Below are 23,164 nucleotides of genomic sequence, written 5' to 3' on the forward strand. Positions count from 1 at the left end.
TGCCTAACCACTTGAGTCACAAGATATCGAACTCTTTGTTTCTACCTTTTGTTAAAAACTGAACATTTGTATCAGGCAGATTCGGTTTTCGTTTCAGTTTCTTATAAGTGGTGTGAAGTGCAAAATTATTTGATTTGAAGTTACCTGATCTAAGTATACAAAAGAAATGTTTAAATTTCGCAGTGCAATATTCACGAGCAGAGAAGTCGAACAAAGCAGTCTACATTTGAAAGCACTGATTTAGTTTGAAAGCATTGACTTGAGACTACGAAATAGCCATAGCTTATTTCGCTGTGAAAATATATAGACCATCGAAATATTTCCACAGACATTACAATAGACACTTGACAGATTATACACTTGAGTGATATAATAGACACTTCAGTGATATAAACACTATTATACACAACTCTATTCATGTGCATGTCGCATGACGGAAGATCAATATGATAGACAGCTGGTTTAAATTGACTTTTATTCAATTTATTTATTAATTTGGGTATCGCATGATGTGATAGGCCTAAACTTACAGTAAAAGAAAGATGGAGAAGAGAGAAAGAAGAGATCGTCAGGGAAAGAGGGGGGGGGTGTGGGGGGGTTAAGGGTAAGGGAGAAAGAGAAACAGAGGGGAGAGAGCCTTGGAAGTGGGAAGGGAAGGAGGGGGAGAGGAGAGCTCAAGAGTGGAGTGGAATAATACGGAAGAGTCGATATCGAGTGTATGTGGGGAGGCGGGAGGGGGGTGGAGGAGGCTGTATATAGGTGGCGGAGGGATCATATGTAAGAGGTATGGGTTGTGCTTTCCGGGGAATAAACTAATTCATAATCAAATCATCTACATCATCATACATCGTTTATATTTCAGACAAATAAACAAAACACCCCCCCCCCCCACCCCACCCCCTGCACATGATTTCTACATGTAGGCCTCGTAGAACTCAGGTGTAATTATAAGGTGACATGAAAGTGTGCCACCTATGACAGAGAGCATCAACTGCCGAGCGTATTGATAGATATCCGATAATGAAAATGTTAGCACAATAAGCTATTATATACGTATTGTTATATGCCATTATACTTTTGGTTATATATACCCTCTTATGTCCTCCCAGCACAATAGTGTTATGATTGCAGACCAGTTCATCTCCACTTTTTAATCCCTTGATTTTTGGTTTCTGCACAAAAGAGAAACCAAAACTAATGATTTGAAATGAGGGAATGGCATACATTTGAAACAGTCACTTTTTACGGTTGAGTACGTCTTGTGAATGTCGCGGGGTCTCAATCAGATGTGCCAAATTGGACATTATTCTGTTCAGAAAACACTGGCCACTAAATAACCTCGCGTAGCCACAACTGCCAGGAACCTCCTCCTCCTGCTGCTCACACCAGCCTGGTCACACGATGCTGTGGGATGGAATTCCATTCTTCAACCAGGATTTGTCGCAGGTCATTCAATGTGGCTGCACTAGCTACTCCGGCACAGTACGACAAAGCTCGTTCAGGTCTTGGCTGATGGCAGGCCATTCCATTCTCTCTACTCTATTTTTAAGGTAGTTGTTGACTAAACTGGCTCTGTGGGGCGAGCGTAGCCATCTTGGAGGATTACATTAGTGACTGTGCATGCAATCATTATGAGCCCTGGGGGCCGGGTAAAATGGGCGGGCGGGGAGGGGGGGTTGCAGGCAAGACATTTTTGGCGAGCCGAAAGGGGGGGGCAATTTTAGGCCAGCCGAGAGGGTGGCAAGGAATTTATGTGAAATATTCATGTGGCGCCTTTTAAATAAAACCCTCTAAAAACATAAGAAAACAGTACGGAAACGGAAATATGCAAATTGTCCTACTTGCTGCGCTCGTAACATGTATCTAAACCATTTAAGGTTTGCAAATTGGGATCCCAATAAATTGGCCTGTGCAGGGAGGAGAAAGATTTTTTTTGGCAGGCCGAGAGGGGGGGTAAGCGATTTTAAGGGGCCGGGGGAAGCGATTTTGGGGAAGCCGTTTGGAAATTTTACCCCGGGGGGCTCAAACTTATTGCACAGGGCCTTAGGTCCAAGATTGTGAAGATATGGGACTGCAGCTCTCTGAACAGAATAATGGTCAATTTGGCATAACGTTAAAAATGTGATTGTTTCAAATTTGGTGTAATTGAAACAGGCGGATAATGTTACCCATTGATATACAGCACGATATGAACATGTTAAAAATAGCAAGTCGTGCCCTCTTTGCAGTGAAAAGAAATAAAGGCCATTTTCCCACTCACACCAAGTCACTACAATGATTTTAAAACTTTGGTTCGAGATCACCCCCCTAGTTTCATCGTGGAAGTAACTTTCGATGTTTTCATTGAGGAAAGTTACAACACACAGTTCCATAAGTATTCTCCCCTTTGTAACTTGCTTACATTGTGCGGATTTGATTGCAAAATCCTTGTCTTCGTGATTGGGTCACTCGGCCATTTTCATCTTCGATTCCGAAGTGAGTTGAAGAAACTTGGCTTCCCCAAACGTGTTGCCAAGGCTGTTGCCAAGTATGCCTCTGCCAGTTCCATGATTGGAACCAACATCATCTGGAGACTGCGAAACAGGCTCAACAAAGTCAACTAATTCTTCCTGTTCATTTTCATGTTGTTTGTAATTTATTCATGTAATGATTTATAATGCCGCTTTGGTGGCCCAAATGTATTTGTTCATTATTGAATAAAAAAATTAGTATATGTATGCAGGTGGGGTGTGTCGGGGTGTATGTGGGGGTGTATATGTATGTGTATAGTTGCTGAGATATTGTCTTTTTAAAAGGGTACTTTTTAAAGTGTCTTGGTATTTACCACTTTAGCTCAACATGCGTAAGGCAACAAACGGGGGGTTGAATTTTTTCTTGTGACCTCAACTGGGGAGCACAAAAGGTACCCATGTTCAATGGTAGAAGTTTGCACATTCAAGAGGTTGGTTGTACACTCAGTCTGTTGTAATTAAGCATGCAATGGGCCGTTTCCGAATTTGGCCGCCATCTTGGACTCAACTGCACTTTTGCAGTGACCCCCTAGATCTATAATATTTTGATCATCTTGTTTCAATAAACATAAAATCACCTTTGAAGTTGTAGAAGTTGCATAATTATTATGACCACTATGACACATGGACTCATTTTGTCATTTCTTCATTTTTAGGTAGTCATATAGAGTTGGGTCATTCTGTGTCACATGGTTAATAGTTTAATATGCTTTTTTGTGCACATTTGGGCACATTATAAGCCTGTAAACATAAGTTACTGCAGACCAAAAATAAAGAGATATTATATTCTATGATTTGAGATTCTAATCACACATTGACATATCAAAGGAAAATGCACCACCATCACCATTGTATAAAAAATGACCCAGATTTAATAAGTTGGATAATTTTTGACAATAATATATTCATTGTTTACAACGTCTAGGCAATTTGACGAGTTTCTTGTTGAGAAAATCCGATTCATTATGAAGAGAAATCTGATGTCCCCGTCTCAATAGTTACCCTTGTCAAATTTGACATGTTTCTATTCCAAAATATTCCAGATTTAATCGTTTTAAGAGAGTATAGAAAACAAACTTTACGGCACCACGGCCGTGGTGTTACTTCAGGTCGGCTTCATTTCATAGTGGTATGAGGTGATCGTACGTCATTATGGAATTTGTTTACTATATTACTATTAAAATGGTCTAAAGAGTGGCGTAAGGGGTGGATACGCTACTATGGATAACACGAAAGGTAATTTTACCATACGCCAAACTTAATGAATTATTTTTTATTTAATTAGCTAATTTTGGCTCGTGAGACTTAGTAAAATGAAAGAGAACATCATTAAAAACATATCTGACAATTAAAAAGATGACCAAAATTACCTTACCGCCACCATGGAATGAAGCCGACGTACTATTACATAATACAGATCGCATAATTTGTTTTGTTATTATATTAGTATTGGTACCGTTTTAAGAGAACGAATATGACTAGTCGTTCTTAAAATGTATTACAATATTGCAATTTGGTATACAGGGTGTAACAATAAAATTTGTACCAATTGCATTTTGACTTCTCAGGAAAAAACTAAAAGAGTTGTGGCAGAAATGTAATATGCAATAGAATTAGTGATATATTGGCTAGAAGATTAAGAAGACGTTTAGTTGGTTTCTTTACTAGCTTGGGTTCAAAAGTTATGTCCGATTAATTAAATCGTCCAGAAAACGTGTTGGGCCACTTTTGCCATGTTAGCGTATATCAAGTTTGAATCGCGTTGATTGTGTTTATCGTGCATTGAACATCAAAGAACTGACACAAAAGAATTATAAGTGGTGTTTCTTCATATAATTAACATGAACTTAATAATAATATGATATTTCTTTAAAATCTATAAATGAAGTCATGAAATCTCTTTCGAATTATCTTATAAATAAAGTAATTTCTCATATCCCTGAATTGAGAACAGTATTTGCACCCATAAGTACACAACAATAAAAATTTGAAATTAAGTTCAGCTGGGCTTCTAGCTGTTCTGGGGCAATTATTGCCAGCATTTCTGTCAACAAATGTTATATTCTTCTCATAGTTATATGTAATTGTATGCCTTGAAGGAAGACGTGAGTTTGGAAAATGAGCTATAAACAATCTGATGGTTTCTGCTTGACTCCATGTGCTACCGAATGTCACAACCATAAAAATACGCTCTTCCAACGTGAATTGGGGTTGAAGGTGTTGAGCTGCAGCCACGATTTCTAGTAATGAAGTTGTTATGTCAGTGCTTAGTTGTGACTTTCATAAACTCAAGGAGATATTCTATTATGTAATCATTTTGACCACTTTGAATACCCCATTGTTTAAGTTGACATATCATAAGAGCACCGTCCAACTGGTCCATGGTTTAACTCTATTCAGTCACTTCTGTAACATTTAGACAAAAGTGGCCCAAGCGGTTTTAAGACTAGGTTACATAATTGGCTATATCTTCACTTGTATACCTACGATTTTATTGAAACAAAGCTTATCTGGTGGCTAAAGAAATTAGCTTGATAGACATATTAATATCAAACCAAAAAATAGGCGGCATACTTGTGTCATTCTATTTTCAAAATTGTACAAATTTTATTGTTACACCCTGTATGTAACATACTATTTCCGTTTCTAAGTAGTAAGGCTATATATATATAAAATCGTCAATGATTGTGTGCTGATGAAGAGATCAAGGTCTCAAGGCACCATTGGCAAATATATGATATTTTCTTGGGAGGTAACTGCTACCCCACCCCACCCACGTAGTGATATAAGCACGCTACTGTCTACGGTGTAACATACAGCATCCTATCCGGGCTCCCTAGACCCTTGTCCTGCAAAACACCACTCGTGGAATCAGCTTTCAGTTTCTTATACACGTCTGCAGGCTTCAATGTTGGGTCGTTCCCCAAAATAAGCGCCATCACTCCTGCATAAGAAAGATACATGGATGGCACAGAACAATGCGTCATTTACGATGTTGTTTTTTCTTTCTATTCTTGCTATAGTCAACTTTTCAAAGGGAATTCCTTGCATGCGGGCTGTTGGGTAAGTTTCCGAGCTGTCGATAGCTTTTGGATATGTATGTAAATTACTGATGTACAATTGGCCAATCACAAACATCGAACCTTAGAAGGGACCGTATGTACAAGCTGTTTAGAAAAGAGAGTATTGTCGACAATGCGGCAATGTCCGATTACTTTTGGAGGAGGGTATATATGAGAATACGGATGACATAATTGATTGCATTTAAAGATTTCTTACCAGCAACATGTGGACAAGCCATAGATGTTCCACTAAAAGTACCCGTCGCTGTCGGAGAGCCAATCATAGTACTCAAAACATCCACTCCTGGTGCAAAGATATCCACACATGTTCCGTAATTAGAAAAAACCGCGCGTTTGTCTTCGTGATCAGTCGCACCGACTGTTAATGCCTAAAACGAAATAAATAATAACAGGGTGGTAACAGGAGGGTTACCGATGAACAACTGTTGACTTGCTTTTTATTACTTTGAAAATATAATAACAATCGTATACGGCCTTACGACCATTGTAAATGGCTTTGAATTGCAAAAGCAAAACAGTTCACCCTCTGTAGTTAATATAATACAAAGGGATGGTCAATAATTATCTGGGGATTCGTCAATATGCGTAAATCAGGACGATTGAGTAATCCGCATTTATAGAACATACGTGACATATCAGGAAGACTAAACACTCCATAGCCAATGAAATAAGTTTGTAAATTTGAAATGAATTCACTTCGTCAGTTGACAGTTGTATTGCATTTTTTTTAAAACTTTTATCACCTATAATTATGAAATTCATGTATGTATTATGTAACAGAAACACTGTTAACCAGTGGAACTCGTTAATTAGTTACAACGTTTGTTGATAATAAAAGGTAAAGGAATTGAACCTGCATTTTGTACAGGACTGTGTGCCCATCTCTCTTTCGTTAGCGATTTAATAGGTCAGATCTCCACCGTGAAATGTTACTGTGGGGGATCGCCACACATCCTCCACAGCTAGTTACCTTCACAGTATTTAAAAATACGGTACTTATTTGTGATGCAATCAAGCAAAATGAGTCGGATGTCGGGAATATTGATTTTGAGATATAATCAATAATAGTATTCAACTTCGTTTGTGTTTTATTGTTCTGAGCAACACTAATATGGCTATATCTCTGGAACCATAAGTCTGATTATGATGGAGTTTTCAGCAAAATAAAGCTCTGCGAATGGCTCATATAATGAAATTGAAAACTGAATTTTGATCGCATCACATTTGTATACCTGGGTCAGGCAGAACTCTAGTCAACCGATAAGGCAATATAAACGATCGAATTTGGTGTTGAAATGAGCAAAATTTTGAGTTGCACCTTTTCAATGTAAAATTAATTTTCTCGGCCAAATAAAAAGCAATCATTTTCATTTTTTCAGTATAATGCCTGATACTATATTTTTATTCAAATCCCATTAAACTTAGATTTTGATAGGCTTCGACTTGACCCGCGAGCTTTTATCAACCTTTTAGCTTTTCAAAGTAATATAGTTCGCTAATGAAGAATTTTCGCCAATTTTCTAACGCACATCACCGTGAGTTATAGTTTTGTCAGAATTTCGGTTTTGATTGCACTATTTTTCAATTCCGACTACCAATTTGGTCAAAATCAACTCGTGACCCATGGATGGATAATTTTGCAAGCCACTATAGAAATACCGATTAGTTCTGCTGGTTATATTAGAAATGAAGTACTGAGTTGGACAATTTTGGCAGTCACAAGTGAAACAAAAGTGAAATAAAAACAGATATTCTGGCAAAACTATAATATATAGGCCCACGCGATGTGCCTTAGAGATGGGAAATATCTTTCTTTAGCAAACTATATTAGTTTGAAACGCTAAAAAATGAATTCCGCAAACACCCCCGAGCAAAGTTAAGGCCTATAAAAATCAAAAATCTTACACTAAAAGACACAATTACATGCCTAATTTTAACACCCGGTTTTTTTTTCAATGTATATCCAAGCACTATGTTTTTAACTGACATTTCTGAAGGAAAAATATTGCTTTATATTTGACCGAGAAAATTAATTTCATAGCAAAAATGTGTATCTCTGAAGTATGCTGATTTCAAAATGTATCGATCGAGTTTTAGAACGACTATGTATATTACAAAACAAGCTGGTGACCATGGTGACTAAAGAGAGGAGTATTCTAGGTAAAGTGCCTTACTCAAGGGCAATAGCGTCGAGTTGGCTCGAACCCGCAACCGTCTGATTATGAGTCGGGGCTCGGCCACCGTACTTATACCTTTGTTGATTATCTTATTGAAATATAAAATATATATATAGAAAAATCAATATTGTGTTTATATTGCAATATTTAGGTTTACAAATAGCAGTCACGTAATAGGTTATCGTAAAGTTACCTTTTGTGCTTTTGCGGGAGAAAAATAGCATGCATCGTAGTCGCTATTTCCCGCTGCCACTGCCACTGGCACACCAGCGTCATACATGCCTTGAATAGCTTCATCTATTGCGTCGCTTGCCCCTCCACCCAGTGACATGGAAGCAACAGCTGGATCGATATGATTGTTGGCTACGAAATCCATACCTGAAACGTTATTGTAAACATATTTAATGTCTCAAAGCGAGGGAATCATATCGCCTGTGATTGCCGATTATCCGGCTGTTTCTTTTTATTATAAATCAAAATGTGTCTCTAAAGAAACTGGATCTCGTCTTTCCATTCAAATGTCTGAAAGTAAAATCGTAAAACTCTAATGCTAAAATGTATTTTCTTTGCCTCGCCAGTGGCATAACTAGACATTTTCATTTGAGGGGGCAAGCGGGGGCAAACATAATAAATAAGGGAGCAGGTATCGTTCATGCTGTTTGGGTTTGTAGGCGCGTCAACACCCTCGTCGATCTAGGGGACACAGGGGTGGGTCTGAGGAGTCTTGGTATCTGCTTGGAATGTGTCCCCGGAACAGTGCCGTAGATTTCTTTTTGACATGGGAGGGATGGGGTTGGAGCTAAACTGGTACGCTCGAAGCGCGCAAATATTGGGTTTTTTTAGGTTAAAATGACCAAATATGAGGTTAATTAATAACTCTCAGAGAAACTTTTGAAAATGCACCAAATTTCATATACTGGTATCAATCTCTGTGAATTTAGAGTTTTCGGTAGCAAATTTGGTATCAAATTGCAGCTAACAAGATTCTGCACACGACCTCATCAATCAAATTGTCATAACAAGATCAGGTTTTGGTGTAGGACGGGTTACATCTGCGGACTGTCTTTATTTGAGGTGTTTAGCTTGAAATTTATGTGGACCAGGTTTATATGTTCATTGTGTATTTTATTAACACGCTTAGGACGTCATGAATAATGTAATGACGCCGTAGTTCTCCTTCTCATTCTGATCATATTTACCTCCTATGACCCAACTATACATTCCCCAGCCTTGGCATGATAGTACTTTTACACCATGAAGAGTTGCACCCTTGCAATACCGTAGTAGTCGGCTCCAATAGTGCCCGCACAATGTGTACCGTGACCATTGCAGTCCTGTGAGAATAAGCAGATTATTTCAGAAAATAGCAATTACATTGTATACTATATTTCGGAGGGGGGCACTCGACTTTGGAAGTGACGGGGATGTGCAGTGAGCAGTTCTGAAAAGTTGTAGGTGGTCTTTCGGTGAACAGGACCCAAACAGGGGGTCTTTCCGTGAGACTGAAAAACAATTTGGGTCAAAATATCACAAATGATACATAATTTTCAAAAAGCCATCAAAATTTGAAATTAAAAAAAATATATATAAAGAAAAATAACAATAAAAACACGGGGTACCTCGGTGAGAGATTATCAGAATTTTGTCAACAATTCTAGCAAAAAAGGAGTATTTTGTGACAGGAAAACAAAAAAGGAGGTCTAGTTGTATCTTTACTGTAAGACGATTTAAAAAAGATAACAGAATACATTTTATAACCCCTCATTGTACTATTTTTACGACAAGGACACCCGGTAGTAATGTCAGTGCTTTTCAATAACGTAGCCTTCTCCCTCCCGCTTTCTGAATCAGAAATCAATCGAGATGAGGGAACTTATGCAACGAGTCACACGCATACGAGTGGCTACTTCAAGGAAGCAGGGGAGGGGAGACTCTGGGGCTATCCCCAGTAGGAGGATTATCAGATGAGGTATCGCGGCTAGATGGGCACATAAATGATGAAATCTTCCACACGGAAGACAAACTAACCACTGGTCCACCACCCTCCTCATCAGTAGCGTCATAGGCAAAACGAGCCCGTCCACCGAAATATTGGTGGTCTTGATAAACTCCAGTATCAATAATGTACACGTTGACGCCGCTACCATCTCCTGTAAGATAAGAGAGAGGGTTTCCTTTGGTGTAAATAGAGATGACTAGTAAACTTTGTTGCTAGAAAGAAAGAAGAAGGAAAGAAAGAAAGAAAGAAAGAAGGAAGGAAGGAAGGAAGGAAGGAAGGAAGGAAGGAAGGAAGGAAGGAAGGAAGGAAGGAAAGGAAGGAAAGAAAGAAAGAAAGAAAGAAAGAAAGAAAGAAAGAAAGAAAGAAAGAAAGAAAGAAAGAAAGAAAGAAAGAAAGAAAGAAAGAAAGAAAGAGCATTTTGGAACGTCATTTTTTGCTACCAACCGCAACGTAATCGCCTTATGGTAATGCCACGATTGACCAATTCACAATAGATTTCACCCTCTAGAGGGCATACTAACTGATTTTCGACTAATGTAGCCGGCCGTTGGCGTTCACGTTTCACGTAAATTTCGCAATCTCTCTAGTATCAGCTAGTACCTTGCTGCAAATAAACCTGGCATTGTTTGGGAGTTTCATCAGCACTCTAGCATATTTAGTTGGGCGAGATATTCCTCTCTCATAGGTGCAGCTTAATTGACAGTGGTTTTGTCCAATACACCTCTGGGTGCAATTGGATATTATTAAATCAATGCAATTTGTTTCAAAGTGCTTCTCATACGCAGTAAATGCGAAAAATAAAATAAACAACACGAAAGTTTGTCAGTATGCTTTAAAATTGCCCAATCATAGCTACGTACCTTTAAAGCTTGATTGTCCGTCCAGTGGTAGCTTTCGTTGATCAATTCTGTCCAATCCCCATGTCATTGCTGTTTCGTATATCGTTACATTGCCATCCTGTTGAACGTACTGTACATCGCGATTTTCTCGAATCTTTGAAAACAAACCAGTCACATAAGAATTAAATTTTCGGCATATCATGATGCGCACATTGAGAAAAATATCGTCACTGCGCACGTAGAACTTCTCAGTAATGCTATGATTCGCGGATTTAGGGTTTCTCTACCGAAAGTCAATTTGTGCCGAAATTCCTTCCCACAATGCAATATGCGTATTGCATAACAAAGAATATTGATTAACCTCCGAACTGTATCTATTGTTATGCAAAACGCTTATTGCATTGTGGAAATTTCGGCACAAATTGACTTCCGGTAGAGAAACCCTAAATCCGTGTATTGCATGACTTAAACCACGATGGCTTTCGAGATTTATACCAAAGTTACCTCTTACAAAACCATAAAGAGGATGAGCATAATATAGGATTAGACTGAATCCTTAGTCGCCTATTGTGGGATGCGTGTAAGTGACCGACTAAATGCAGCATTCTTAATAAATTATGCGACCCGTTCTGACAAAACCAGGAACAAGTCGCATTTTTGACATTTCATAATTTGAATACAATTGTAAGCACGGGACAATTAGCTTCAAAATGATACCAAAATTATATACATAGCATCAATACCTTTTCCTACTTTACACAAGATTGAATAGGGATTATCATCATAGTTCAACTGTCAACTATTGATTAAATAAACCTCTTTTAATTTAATAAGTAGTTTCAAGGATTTGAAAGTCCTCTCAGTTCCATGATAATACCATGAAAGGCCTATAAACTCAAAATATGCCTGGCGACTTGTACCGGGTTTTGTTGGAGCTGGTCACATATTTGACTCCTTAACCGCTTGTAATGTTAGGAATTGAATTTTGTATCTACGGAGATTTCCCATTAAAAAAATGTATGCCAATAGGACATAAGTATAGCATCACTTACTTCGTCTAGTGCGCTTTGAGATTTCACTTGAACACCAAAACCCTTGAGTACACGTCTATACTCCTGATTCACCTTGACTCCTGCGATCTTGGACAACGCTTGCCTATCTCTATCAACGTCACCGGAATTCTGAAAATATAAATTATTGATTTCTTTGAATTTGTCGTGTGATTAACTTTTGCATTAGTAAAACAATGTTCATATGAAGACCTGAGCGCAAGAAGACCGTAACATGTATGCAATAAAGTTGCGTATAGTTTCGTATAGTTTGGTAATGTTTTATACATGTTCAGGGGCCAAAACAAATCTTTCACAACCTTTCATGATCTTTTCACCCTGGAACATGTATTAAACATTAAAAAACCCTAAGAAACTATAGATGAGGTGACCTATGATGTCACATGTTTACATTCAGACCGCCCTCTGTTGTTTCAAGCCAGGCAAAATAACACAGAAGTGTCTACGACAGACCACATAAATCTCTTTAAAACTCAACTTTTAAAAACCTTTGAAGTTTTGTGTGATATTATGTATATAGCTTGATGCATTTATAAACAAGATTGATACCATTTTTTGTATTATTTGCTGTGAAACCAAAGTTAATGAATAAAAATCAACTTCTTCCATGTAAACTATAGTGTTTTTTGCCTGACAGTTTTGATCACAGACCAACAGAGGGCGTATCAAATGTAAACACATGTCACCTCATCTATACGTAACTTTAGTGTATCCATGTTGAGGGGCCAAGTGGACTTACGGTCTTTTTGCGCTCAGGCCTTCATATAGGCTACGTCACGTCTTTACAGATATTTATTACATATGCAGTTCCAGTTACATGATGTTACACTCTACTTGGTTGAAGTGGATATCTACTGAAAATGACATAAAAGGAAGATGCTAGGATCACGAAATACTCCTTTAAAGCCATAATGTGTGATTTTTAATTTAAATGTTAGTTTTCACTGATAGCTACAGATCACTTTGTCCCCTTTTAATTTTGAAACAAGCAAACGAGGTAAAACAAAGAAAAATCGCTATTTTATTCCAGCGCCTACAATGCGTGTAATAGCTTGCCGAAACGTCGGTACCTCGTGGTTAGGTTATAAGTAGGGGTATAGGCTACTTATATAATAATACTCTGTGTGTATATGCACATTACAATAGGCTAAGTTTTTTTTCGCATAACAATTATTTCTCGACTTATGGCAAAATTTAGATATCTATGATCATTTTCTCTGGGATACCCTTGAGAATAATTATGAACCCGGCTCTAGTGGGGTCAAGTTGTTGCTGAGTAAATGGTAAGTTGTTGTATAGTGTCGTTGAACTAGAATCCCCCTTCCAGCCATGATGATTACTTATTGTAGTTGCACCATAGAAAGCCTTTACTTCATAGTTGTACACAAAATTAGCACTGGTTACGTGCTCAAAGTACTGTACCATGATGACAATCCAACTCCTCAACCACCGCTCATGATGACAATCCAACTCCTCAACCACCGCTCATACTTTTAAAGTTGTATCCATCCGCCCAGCAAACACAAAAACGTTTTTAAAACGTTCTGAATAAGTTATATTTTGGCTTTTGGTTTAGGTAAAAACGTTTTATTAACATTAAAATGTCGGGTTATATAAAGGTCATGAAAACGTTTTAAAATGTTTTGTATGAAAACACATTTTTTGGCAAATATTTTGTCAACATTTAAATAACATTATGTTAAAATATTGCACCCAGCAAATACAGAAATGTTCTTAAAATGTTTTTTTAAAACGTTTTAATAACATTTAAATGTCAGGTTATATAAAGGTCATGAAAACGCTTTTGAAACGTTATTGCAAATATTTTGGGCAAGCATTTTTCGCAAAATATTTTTTTAACCCCAAAGTAACATTCTGTTTAGAATCTTTTGTATCAAGTTTTCAAAAATGTTTTTGGAATGTTATTAAAACTTTTTTATCGCCTTTATATAACCCGACATAAAAAAATGTTTTTTAATGTTATGAAAACGTTTTATACCCTTAATATATCCTTTATATAACCCGACATTTAAACGTTTTCTGACAACCTTTTATAACCTTTTGCGAATGATGTCGAAAACGTTTTGTGTTTGCTGGGATTTTAGTCCCCTCCCTTGGCAAAAGATTATTATGCTTTGTATTGAGAAGTGGGATCATGTGACACATTGTAAATTATAAGCACGCTGATATTAGATATCTATGAAATGTGCTGTTGGAATTCTCGCTATTCGCAATAAGGGCGCCGCCAGCGGTTTGCGATGTAATCGTGATGTATCATGGGAAAATCGTGATGTATCATGGGAAAAGGTCGACATCCAAGTCCGCGCAATACGAATATTACCATGCTATTACATAGGAACACGTGACAATATTTTTTAGTTTGTCAATATAACGGTATTACACGCAAATCGATAGAGAATTGTGCACATTTCAAATCACATTATTAAGTATTATTGAGTATCGATTCGCGTGTAACACCTTTATTTTGACGAACTAAAAAATATTGTCACGTGTTCCTATGTAATAGCATGGTAATATTCGTATTGCGCGGACTTGGACGTCGACCTTTTCCCATGATACATCACGATGACATCGCAAACCGCTGGCGGCGCCCTTATTGCGAATAGCGAGAATTGATCTTCAATTCTACACTATAACATATAGGCCTACATTTATAGTTCATCACCGGTTGTTAGTTTGAACATGTTGAAGATTAGGAGCTGTTGGGGAAAAGGTACGCACTTAATTTCTTTAATTTATATTAATGAAGTTAATTAATTTTAATTCTGTTATTTAAATTAATACTAATTAGCTGAATTTTAAATTAATAATAATAAAAAAGAATAAATGAAATCCAGGAGTCTAATTCTAAAAGTGTGCTCTTAGCTCGGTCCACCAGTTTGCGGTGCAATAACCGCTGGTTTTTGTTTTTTTTTGGTTTTTTTGTTTTTTTGTTGAAGAATTGGTATCAGGTATGTTTGGCCAAATCGACAGTACGAATACTCATTCAGGTACAGCCGCATACCCCGTGAAATGAGATTGATAACCTAACGCCACAAGGTGAAGTTAACTTAGGAACCGAATGACCCCATTATCTTATGTAACTCATCACTGACACGGCTGGGTTATATACTGCCTCTGGCTATATCACAACCTGTCTCTGTGGTCAACTATGCATTAGATAAAAGAGAAACGGACCATTATCAGAAATAATCGGTGTCTTGTTGAGGTATGGTATAAGCATATTCTGAGCGACTAACATGCGAACCATACATTACGTGGTCGAGCCACCCTATTTAGCATTAGCTTTGGATATATAATTATTGTATTTATTTTCCACCTGACTTACCCTGGTGGAAAATTAATAAAATAATTAAATGTCCAAAGTTAACGTGAAATAGGGCTACCTGATGAGCCTAATACCCAAACAAGACACCGATCACTTCTGATAATGGCCTATTTTGAACGGTTTATCTTACACATTCGGCGAGTAAAATTAAATTATTTGCACCAAAATATACATATTATTAAGCCTATATAATTTATAATACAAAAAGTAATTTAATGTCAAACTTTCTTGAACTAAAAACACTAACACGTACTTCATTCGCCGGCAATATCAAATCAATACAGAATTTATCTCAATTGAAATATGTTTTTGAAGTGATTTGGTTTTTGCACAGTTAATCTCGCTGGAGTGTACTCATTGTTATTGTTAGTAACATTATTAGTTTATTTCACTATGATCGAGAAGATTATACAAATTACAAGATAAGGTCATGTTTTTTATGTTGGGTACCAGTATTTTTCAAACAAATCACATGCTTTTACAGGTTTGGTACTATAACTTCAAAAGTTTACATTAGAACCCAATAAAAGTATATATTCTGAGAGCATATACTCAGACAATTTCAGAAACCATACAATGGGAGTAATTATACAGGGTGACCCATATATTATACAGGGTGTAACAAGCAAAATAAGAATGAAAATATTAATTCAGTTAGGGGTGTCACCCCTCGACGTACATTGATAATGTAAAGTTTTGACACATGTTTAATATAGTTAACTTAATTGCCCACCTAGCCATATGGAACTTTTAGCGGTCAAGTACTTCAATTATGTAGTTACAGGGTGGTCAAAAATCTGTCAATATTTATATAAATTTCTTTAAAACACCCCTTATCTGGCACTGGAGATGCAAATTTTCATGATTGAGGCATGTAACTAGATGTACAATAAGCTCAACAATCCAGTTTTGAAAGTTAAAAGAGAATTCGACAAAGCGTTTTCGTAAAAATGGACTTTTTGGATCAAAATTGAGCATGAGGGCGCTCTTTAAGATTTGTCGCAAACTTTCTATGTTTTACTAGTTTTTAGTTTACTGAAGTAAAGAGGATCACAACCAAGGTCTGCTTATGAAATTTGAGCCTTTTATCATGTTTCGTTTGTAGCATCCTTTTGAATGTTGCCTACATTAAATCCCTATTAAATACATAGAGGTCAACGAACTTTATTAATGTAGCAACAAGTAATTAGTAATTGTTAATTGTCTAATTAACAAATACTGAGGCAATGAATGCTAAACATGATATCACTTTTGGCTGAGATCAAGTACAGAAACAAGTAGAAATCCATCAATAATGTTTATTGAAGATCATGTGGCGGAGGATCACCATTGTACAGCATTGTGATCCTCCGCCACATGATCCTCCGCCACATGAGCCACCCCTGACTAATTAGACTTAACGAGTTACAGTAATTAGTACAAACGAAAATGATTAATTTTGTTTCAGAAATTGAAAGACCAATGTCTAAGGAAAAAAATAGTACTAAACAAGCTCATAATAAATATCAAATAAACAAGCTACATGCATGTAAACACGTCTTGATGAGTAAGAATGCAACAGAGCCGCCCTTTTTAGGTGCCCAGTATAAAAAACATGACCATAATGTAGTGTGGTGGTCTAAGCTCAATTAATTAATGAATAATGCAAATTGTTGTCAAAGTTTGGACTACGATCTATTTTTAACATCATGACATTTATAGTTTAGACAAATGTGTATTTAAGCAGGCATTTGAAGAACTTAGTAACGAGTGTCCAGTTGTTACTCCACTTTTGGGTAGGTCTCATGAGGCTTTGGACCCCCAGCCTCTTGACTTGTAATGAGTACCGTGGGTTGCTGCAAAGCTCCCCCGGTCAGATTGGATCCCGGAAAAAGTATTGGTTATGTTGGAAATTATGCCCAGAACTTGCAGCGTGCTGGAAGGGGCTTTCTTTTTGTGGGACGATTGGGTATTCTCTTTAAATGGAAAAACTATGATTTTATAGTTTTCTTTAAGTCAGTGTCTACTTGTAAGCGTACATGGCGTAAATAATTGACAGTAACATTTGAGTGATCTTAAATTGATTCATCTGATGACGTAAGCGTAGAGAGAAAAGCGTTGGCGTAAGAATCGCCACATGTCAACTCTTACTCTGTACCCGATATATCCAATAAAATCACGTCTTACCTTTAACACCACAATGTAGTGGTTATCGATGGGTGAATCAACCGTTTTTAGTGGCGCTGTAGCACAACTTAAGCCAAATAGGCAACTTAACAAAAATATCAGCTTCTCCATGTTAGATTAAATCCTAGAAAGTAATGACAAGTTGATATCAACATAATTATTATGATTTTATACGATCGTACTGAGATGTGTGAGTCGATAGGGAGGGGTCTGCCCGAAACCACAAATATTTGTAAAGTGGGTCGTTTACGTCGTTAAGCTACATAATGCCATAACATAGCCGTGTAACGTGATTAGTGTTTACTTGTGGAACGACATGCTGGCATTTCTGTTTTTTAAGAGGTAAAAGCAGAGAGAAATACGATTTAGGACTGCCTACCTTTAATATGAAAATATAAGTTATATTATATGTAACCGTACACCACGAATGAGCCGTATAGTTGACCCGGTTGTTTTTAGTAAATATATATCATGGGCTTTAAAATGGTATATTATTTGACTTCAAATGATATCCAGAAGTGGGGTTATGGTATGTTGAACTTTGCTCCTTATAACTCTCCTTCAGCAAAATGGTACTTTTTTTTTGTTCTACATCTGTCTCTTTTTCCACATTGCTTGTAATAAATATCAAATAGTCATAATTGGCGGCGATTTCAAATCATCCCCAAGTCAAAGAAGTTCAGAAATGTCCTCTCATTGTTAATTGGTGGTTATATATACCTAGACAAAATACAATGCTTTGTAACCCACTACTTGAACAGGATGTAGCCAAAGCAAACAAAGACTAGAGCTATTTTAGAATTCTATAGACATAGGTATATAGAAGCTTATTATCCTCTTCAGCAATAGGATTATTGATTGGTTTAAAAGGTGGCGCTATCAACTGGCGCTATCAAAATGAGATACATGTCGCACCAAATTGAGGTACCTATGAATACGACCTTCATGCACATTTTACACTGTAACTCATAATACAATTTGCCTACTTAACGGCTTATTCGTGGTGTCCGGTCACATATAACAGTACTATGACGTGAAATATCAGAAATCTAATAACATCAAGATTTAGTAGAAAGTCGATACTGGAATAAAACCAAAAAGATGTTGTCAAAGTATGCGCCGTAACGGATTGTGGGGTTGATAAGAGCGCCACACCGGATCGGAGCGTCAAACCACAATGATTAATACTGAAATAGGGGAGTCGATCAAAATATGACGAGAACAACATAATATTTTTTGGATAGAGCCTGCCACGTGTGTAAGGAATAGAGAGTGACCGAAATGCAGTTCAAAAGCAAAACCTTTAGCGTCTAGACTGGGGATTAATTATACAATACCACTTTGTCATGAAATCATCCAGAAGTCAAAGAGAACGCGTCAATCCATATAGTAACAGCAAATTAGAAAATACATGTACGTCAATAATTATTTGAAAACAAAAGTTTGAATATTGCCTATACGCTACAAAAAAGTTAAGTATTACCTTGTTTAAAGACCAAACTATTGGAAAGCGTATTTGGTGTTATTTGCCCCACAGTGTCTTTTCTTTTCAATCGAATTTTGTCATGATTAATGGACTATATCTTCTAGTGCCCTGGCGACTTTATGCTCATATATGTGGGAGAAGGTGATTGTGAGTTGAATAATAATATTTTTTATAAAATGTTACCACTGGAGTTTCGTGAAGCTTCCTTGTAACGAATGATCCGCAGCATCCCGGGGCCACTCACATTTCGGTCTGTACGCATGCGTGACCAAAAAAACAAGAATAAGGGTAGTTTTCTGAAACTGAGCAACTTGGTAAATTACGAATCCAAAAAGGGTATATTTTTTCATTTTTACAAGCAACTACTGGGGGTAACTTTTATATTAAATGACCTTCTTAAGGACCTAAAACTCGTTTAGGGTGTGTTCAAAGACAATTTGGTCACGCATGCGTACACTATCATACTTGAGTGGCCCCTCTGGGCGGAGCATCAAGTTCTTTGTATCAAATATTTGCATGTTTATAGAGCAGAGTCGATAGCGCACCCTTGGTACCTACGGAGAGTTGATGACATTTAGTTATACGTGTTTGGTAGTGTTTGGTACCTTGTGCATACTATTCGGAATTTTAGTCTAGGTTTCAGACAACACGCATGTCTTAAATGTTTGAATAGATAAATGGGGCGTTATCATTTGTTCAATGAACGCGGATGCAGGAAGATCAAAGTAAGCGCAACCAGGTCTGTGAATGGCTCAGATCTTATGTTACAAACTCTAGCAAAATTGGGCGCGAAGGAAAGACCGAATACGACCATATTATTTAAATCTATTTGCTCAGATTGAAAATTGTCAAATTACCCCTGGCTTTAAAACAGATCACTCCTCCATTAGCCTTAATGCTGTCACAACGATAGGTCGCTGATTTTGCCTTGAGGGACACCTGTACCCCGGGACCTGTACTGACTGGAAGTTCATTGGATAAAGCTCCCTATTACACTCATTGTATTCTTTCACATATTAAAAGTGAGAACGAACCCATTTAACTGTTATTTTAGTTATAATATGATTGACTGCGTCGAATGCTTTATGCAAATCAATACGGGCTACACCAGCCATTACATGGGAAACCCGTGCTTTCCGATGCTCATGAATATTATGGTTTATGATGTTTGGTTCGGTCCCGGGGGGAGTACTCAGTACAAATGACCATACGGGGACGTGCCGCAAACATGGGTAGCATTTTCAGCCTTTTGGTATATCAATGACCCCTTTTTCAAAGTATTTTGGTATATGAATGGGTTCTTATTTCAAAATTTTCTCAATTTTTTCGGAAAATAGCCCGATTTTTCCTTAATCTAGCCAAAATTTTCCCAAAATTTTGGGAAAATTTGTCAAAAGTAAGACAATTTGGGTTAAATTTGGCCGAAAATTTTGACTTTTGGTATATCAATGGGTCCAAATTTCTTGAAAAATTGGTATATTTATGGGTCCACTTTCAAATTCTCAGCGGCACGTCCCTACCAAAACCAAACTTGAGTACCCCCCCGGGTTCGGTTAGGGTTAAGTTAAGGTGTTATTAATTAACCTGCAATATCACGAGCGTCACCCCCACTAAAAGACTGTCATTGACAGGGTGGTGCCATCAGCATACATTAAAATATAGCCATGCTTGATTTATACATGCTATTTGGATGAAGCCCCCTTATAAGACACTCGTAACATTATAGAACAAACCCATTTAATTGTTATTTCAGTTGCGCCTATTTCATGTGATACAATAAACAAAGTATGGTTCATAATGCTATACGCAAGTCATTATACCTGCATTTATGTTTATATTACTCAACCAGTGTTAAATTACTAATGTTGGATATAAACAAATTGTGTTCACTGAGAAATGTATAAACACGTTTATCATAATTATGTAGTGCCGTTTCGAAAACCTTACTTGTATGCGGCACTAGTGGGAGGGGTGAACATGGTGAAGGAGGGCCCCAACTTTTTGCGGCGATTTTACGCAAAATGTGCTGACCCCCCCTTGAAATTCACTTCCCGCATGCCCCCCAAAAAAAAAAAAAACAAAAACAATTATGACTCCACCACTGTTTTTGTGCAGGATAGAATGGAAATTTATTAGTGTTAAATTGACACTTTGCGAAGGGAAACAACTCTACCTGCTTTTGGAAAAACACATGTATACAAAATACATAATTAAGTTGCATGCTAAAAATATCAAAAAATACATATTGAAATCACCAAAACATGGGTATAATAATAGACGTAATCATGATAAAGCAGATTAGCATTTTAGTTCAAATTTTAACATACCCGGTTCTAGTTGATAAAATCCACAAGTCTGGAAAGGTTTGGTTTCCGAAGTCGGTGGATATCGCTATGGGTGCCTTTAAGTTCAATATCCAGATCTACAATGCTTTTAACCGCTGATACAAAGCCACTCTCTCCTCACCCAATACCGGCACACAAATGCCGGTCTGACAATCTGGTAAGGGGCAAATAGGTTATATTTTGGGACCTGGATTTATGCTAGCACTAGCAAGGTAGCATTTAGCAAGGGGTTATATATTTGATATTTGCATAATATATGAACTATAATAAGAAATAAGAAGTTAAAAGTGAAAGATTTGATAATAAATGTGATCATCTGCAAAAACTATCAAGATTGTACATTATAATATCAGATCGTTATCAAAACAAGCAGAAACATTGCTGATTCCAACCAGTTTTTAAGTGTTCATCTCAACAATGTTAAGTTCCCAGTAAACACAAAAACGTTTTTAAAACGTTTTAAATAAGTTATATTTTGGGTTTTGGTTTAGGTAAAAACGTTTTAATAACATTAAAATGTCGGGTTATATAAAGGTCATGAAAACGTTTTGTATGAAAACGCACTACAGCAATATTTTAAAATGTTTTCGAAATGTCATTGTAAACTATTTTTGCAAACATTTTTGGCCAAATATTTTGTCAACACTTAAATAACATTATGTTAAAATATTTGCACCCAGCAAACACAGAAATGTTCTTTAAATGTGTTTTACAAAACGTTTTAATAACATTTAAATGTCGGGTTATGTAAAGGTCGTGAAAACATTTTAAAAACGTTATTGTAAATATTTTGGGCAAACATTTTTTGCAAAATATTTTTTCAACCCCAAAATAACATTCTGTTTAGAATGATTTGTACCAAATTTTCGAAAAATGTATTTGGAATGTTATTAAAACGTTTTTATACCCTTTATATAACCCAACATTTAAATGTTTTCTGTAAAACATTTGTGTTTGCTGTGCAGTAAATTACCAACAAATGTTATTAAATGTTATGAAAACGTTTTATACCATTAATGTACCCTTTATATAACCCGACATTTAAACGTTTTCTGACAACCTTTTATAACCTTTTGCGAATGATGCCGAAAACGTTTTGTGTTTGCTGGGTTCTCAGTGTATTTATATAGCCTTCCGTTTTCTTGCTGCCCTAAAACAACACCACTGAAACCTGCATGTCGCCTTAAACCAAGACTAGTTTAGGGGCCGTGCAATTATGATGAGCCCAGGGGGGGGTTACAAACGGCTCGCCCAAATTTAACATGCCACATTTTTTGGATCCCAATTTGCAAACATTAAATGGTCCGTTACATGTTGGGAGCGCAACGAGTAGGAACATTAGCATATTTAAGCGTTTCCTTACTGTTTTTCTAACCCATTTTAGAGCGTTTCATTTACAAGGCGGCCCAAGAATATGTGCCAAAAATCGCTTGACCCCCCCCCCCCTGCACTTGCCAAAAAATTGCCTGCCCCACCCCCCTTGCGGGGCGCCAAAAATGTCTTGGCCCCCCCCCCCCCCAAATTTACCCTCCAGCCCTCCAGGGCTCATTATTATTTCACAGCCCCTTAACCAGAGAAATCTTTTGACATTTGCTTGTTTTGGTGCTGAAATAGTGGAACATTTTTTAAGCATTCAACATGCACTCGTGTACAGTACATCCGATTTAAGACATCAATAACACAGTCTTTTTTGTTAATTAAAAACTGAATCTACATGTGTTTGCAACGAACACATCTGAAATAAAATCCTTAATTAGAACTACAATTAACACAACCCAACGATCAGGCCTAAAAAGATTTGTATTGCCCTTCATTTTTTTCATATTTTAATTTTTATATTATACACAAAAATGATGTTGTGAACTTGAATGTTTTACCTGCTTGAAATTCGTCCTGCACAACTTTGATATATTAAAAAACAAGCCTAAGAAACCCTTCGAAATCATTTTGTGGTAAACTTGCATTTCTTGACATTGGACGTGGCCAAAAAAAAAACCCAAAACAAACAAAAAACCAACAACAACAACAACAAAATGACTTTGGACTCGTCTGACCGTCCGTCTCGAGAGCAGCAAGTAGAACTTTTTTTTTGGTGGGGTCAATTTTTCAATAAAATATCACAAACTTTTCGCCATAAATA

At 36.9% G+C, this 23,164-nt stretch overlaps 1 protein-coding gene across 1 annotated transcript; it reads right to left on the bottom strand.

Annotated features, from left to right (window-relative positions):
* Positions 1-3,359: 3,359 nt before the first annotated feature.
* On the bottom strand, positions 3,360-21,172 carry LOC140169667 (extracellular serine proteinase-like). The gene is given in 10 exon segments (XM_072192952.1): positions 3,360-5,454; positions 5,790-5,961; positions 7,964-8,148; positions 8,970-9,044; positions 9,047-9,104; positions 9,799-9,920; positions 10,630-10,762; positions 11,661-11,789; positions 17,194-17,317; positions 21,007-21,172. Coding segments are annotated over 9 exon segments (1,128 nt in total). The 5' UTR covers positions 17,305-17,317; positions 21,007-21,172; the 3' UTR covers positions 3,360-5,311.
* Positions 21,173-23,164: the final 1,992 nt, after the last annotated feature.

This window comes from Amphiura filiformis, chromosome 14 (assembly GCF_039555335.1).
Source record: "Amphiura filiformis chromosome 14, Afil_fr2py, whole genome shotgun sequence".
Lineage (NCBI taxonomy): Eukaryota > Metazoa > Echinodermata > Ophiuroidea > Amphilepidida > Amphiuridae > Amphiura > Amphiura filiformis.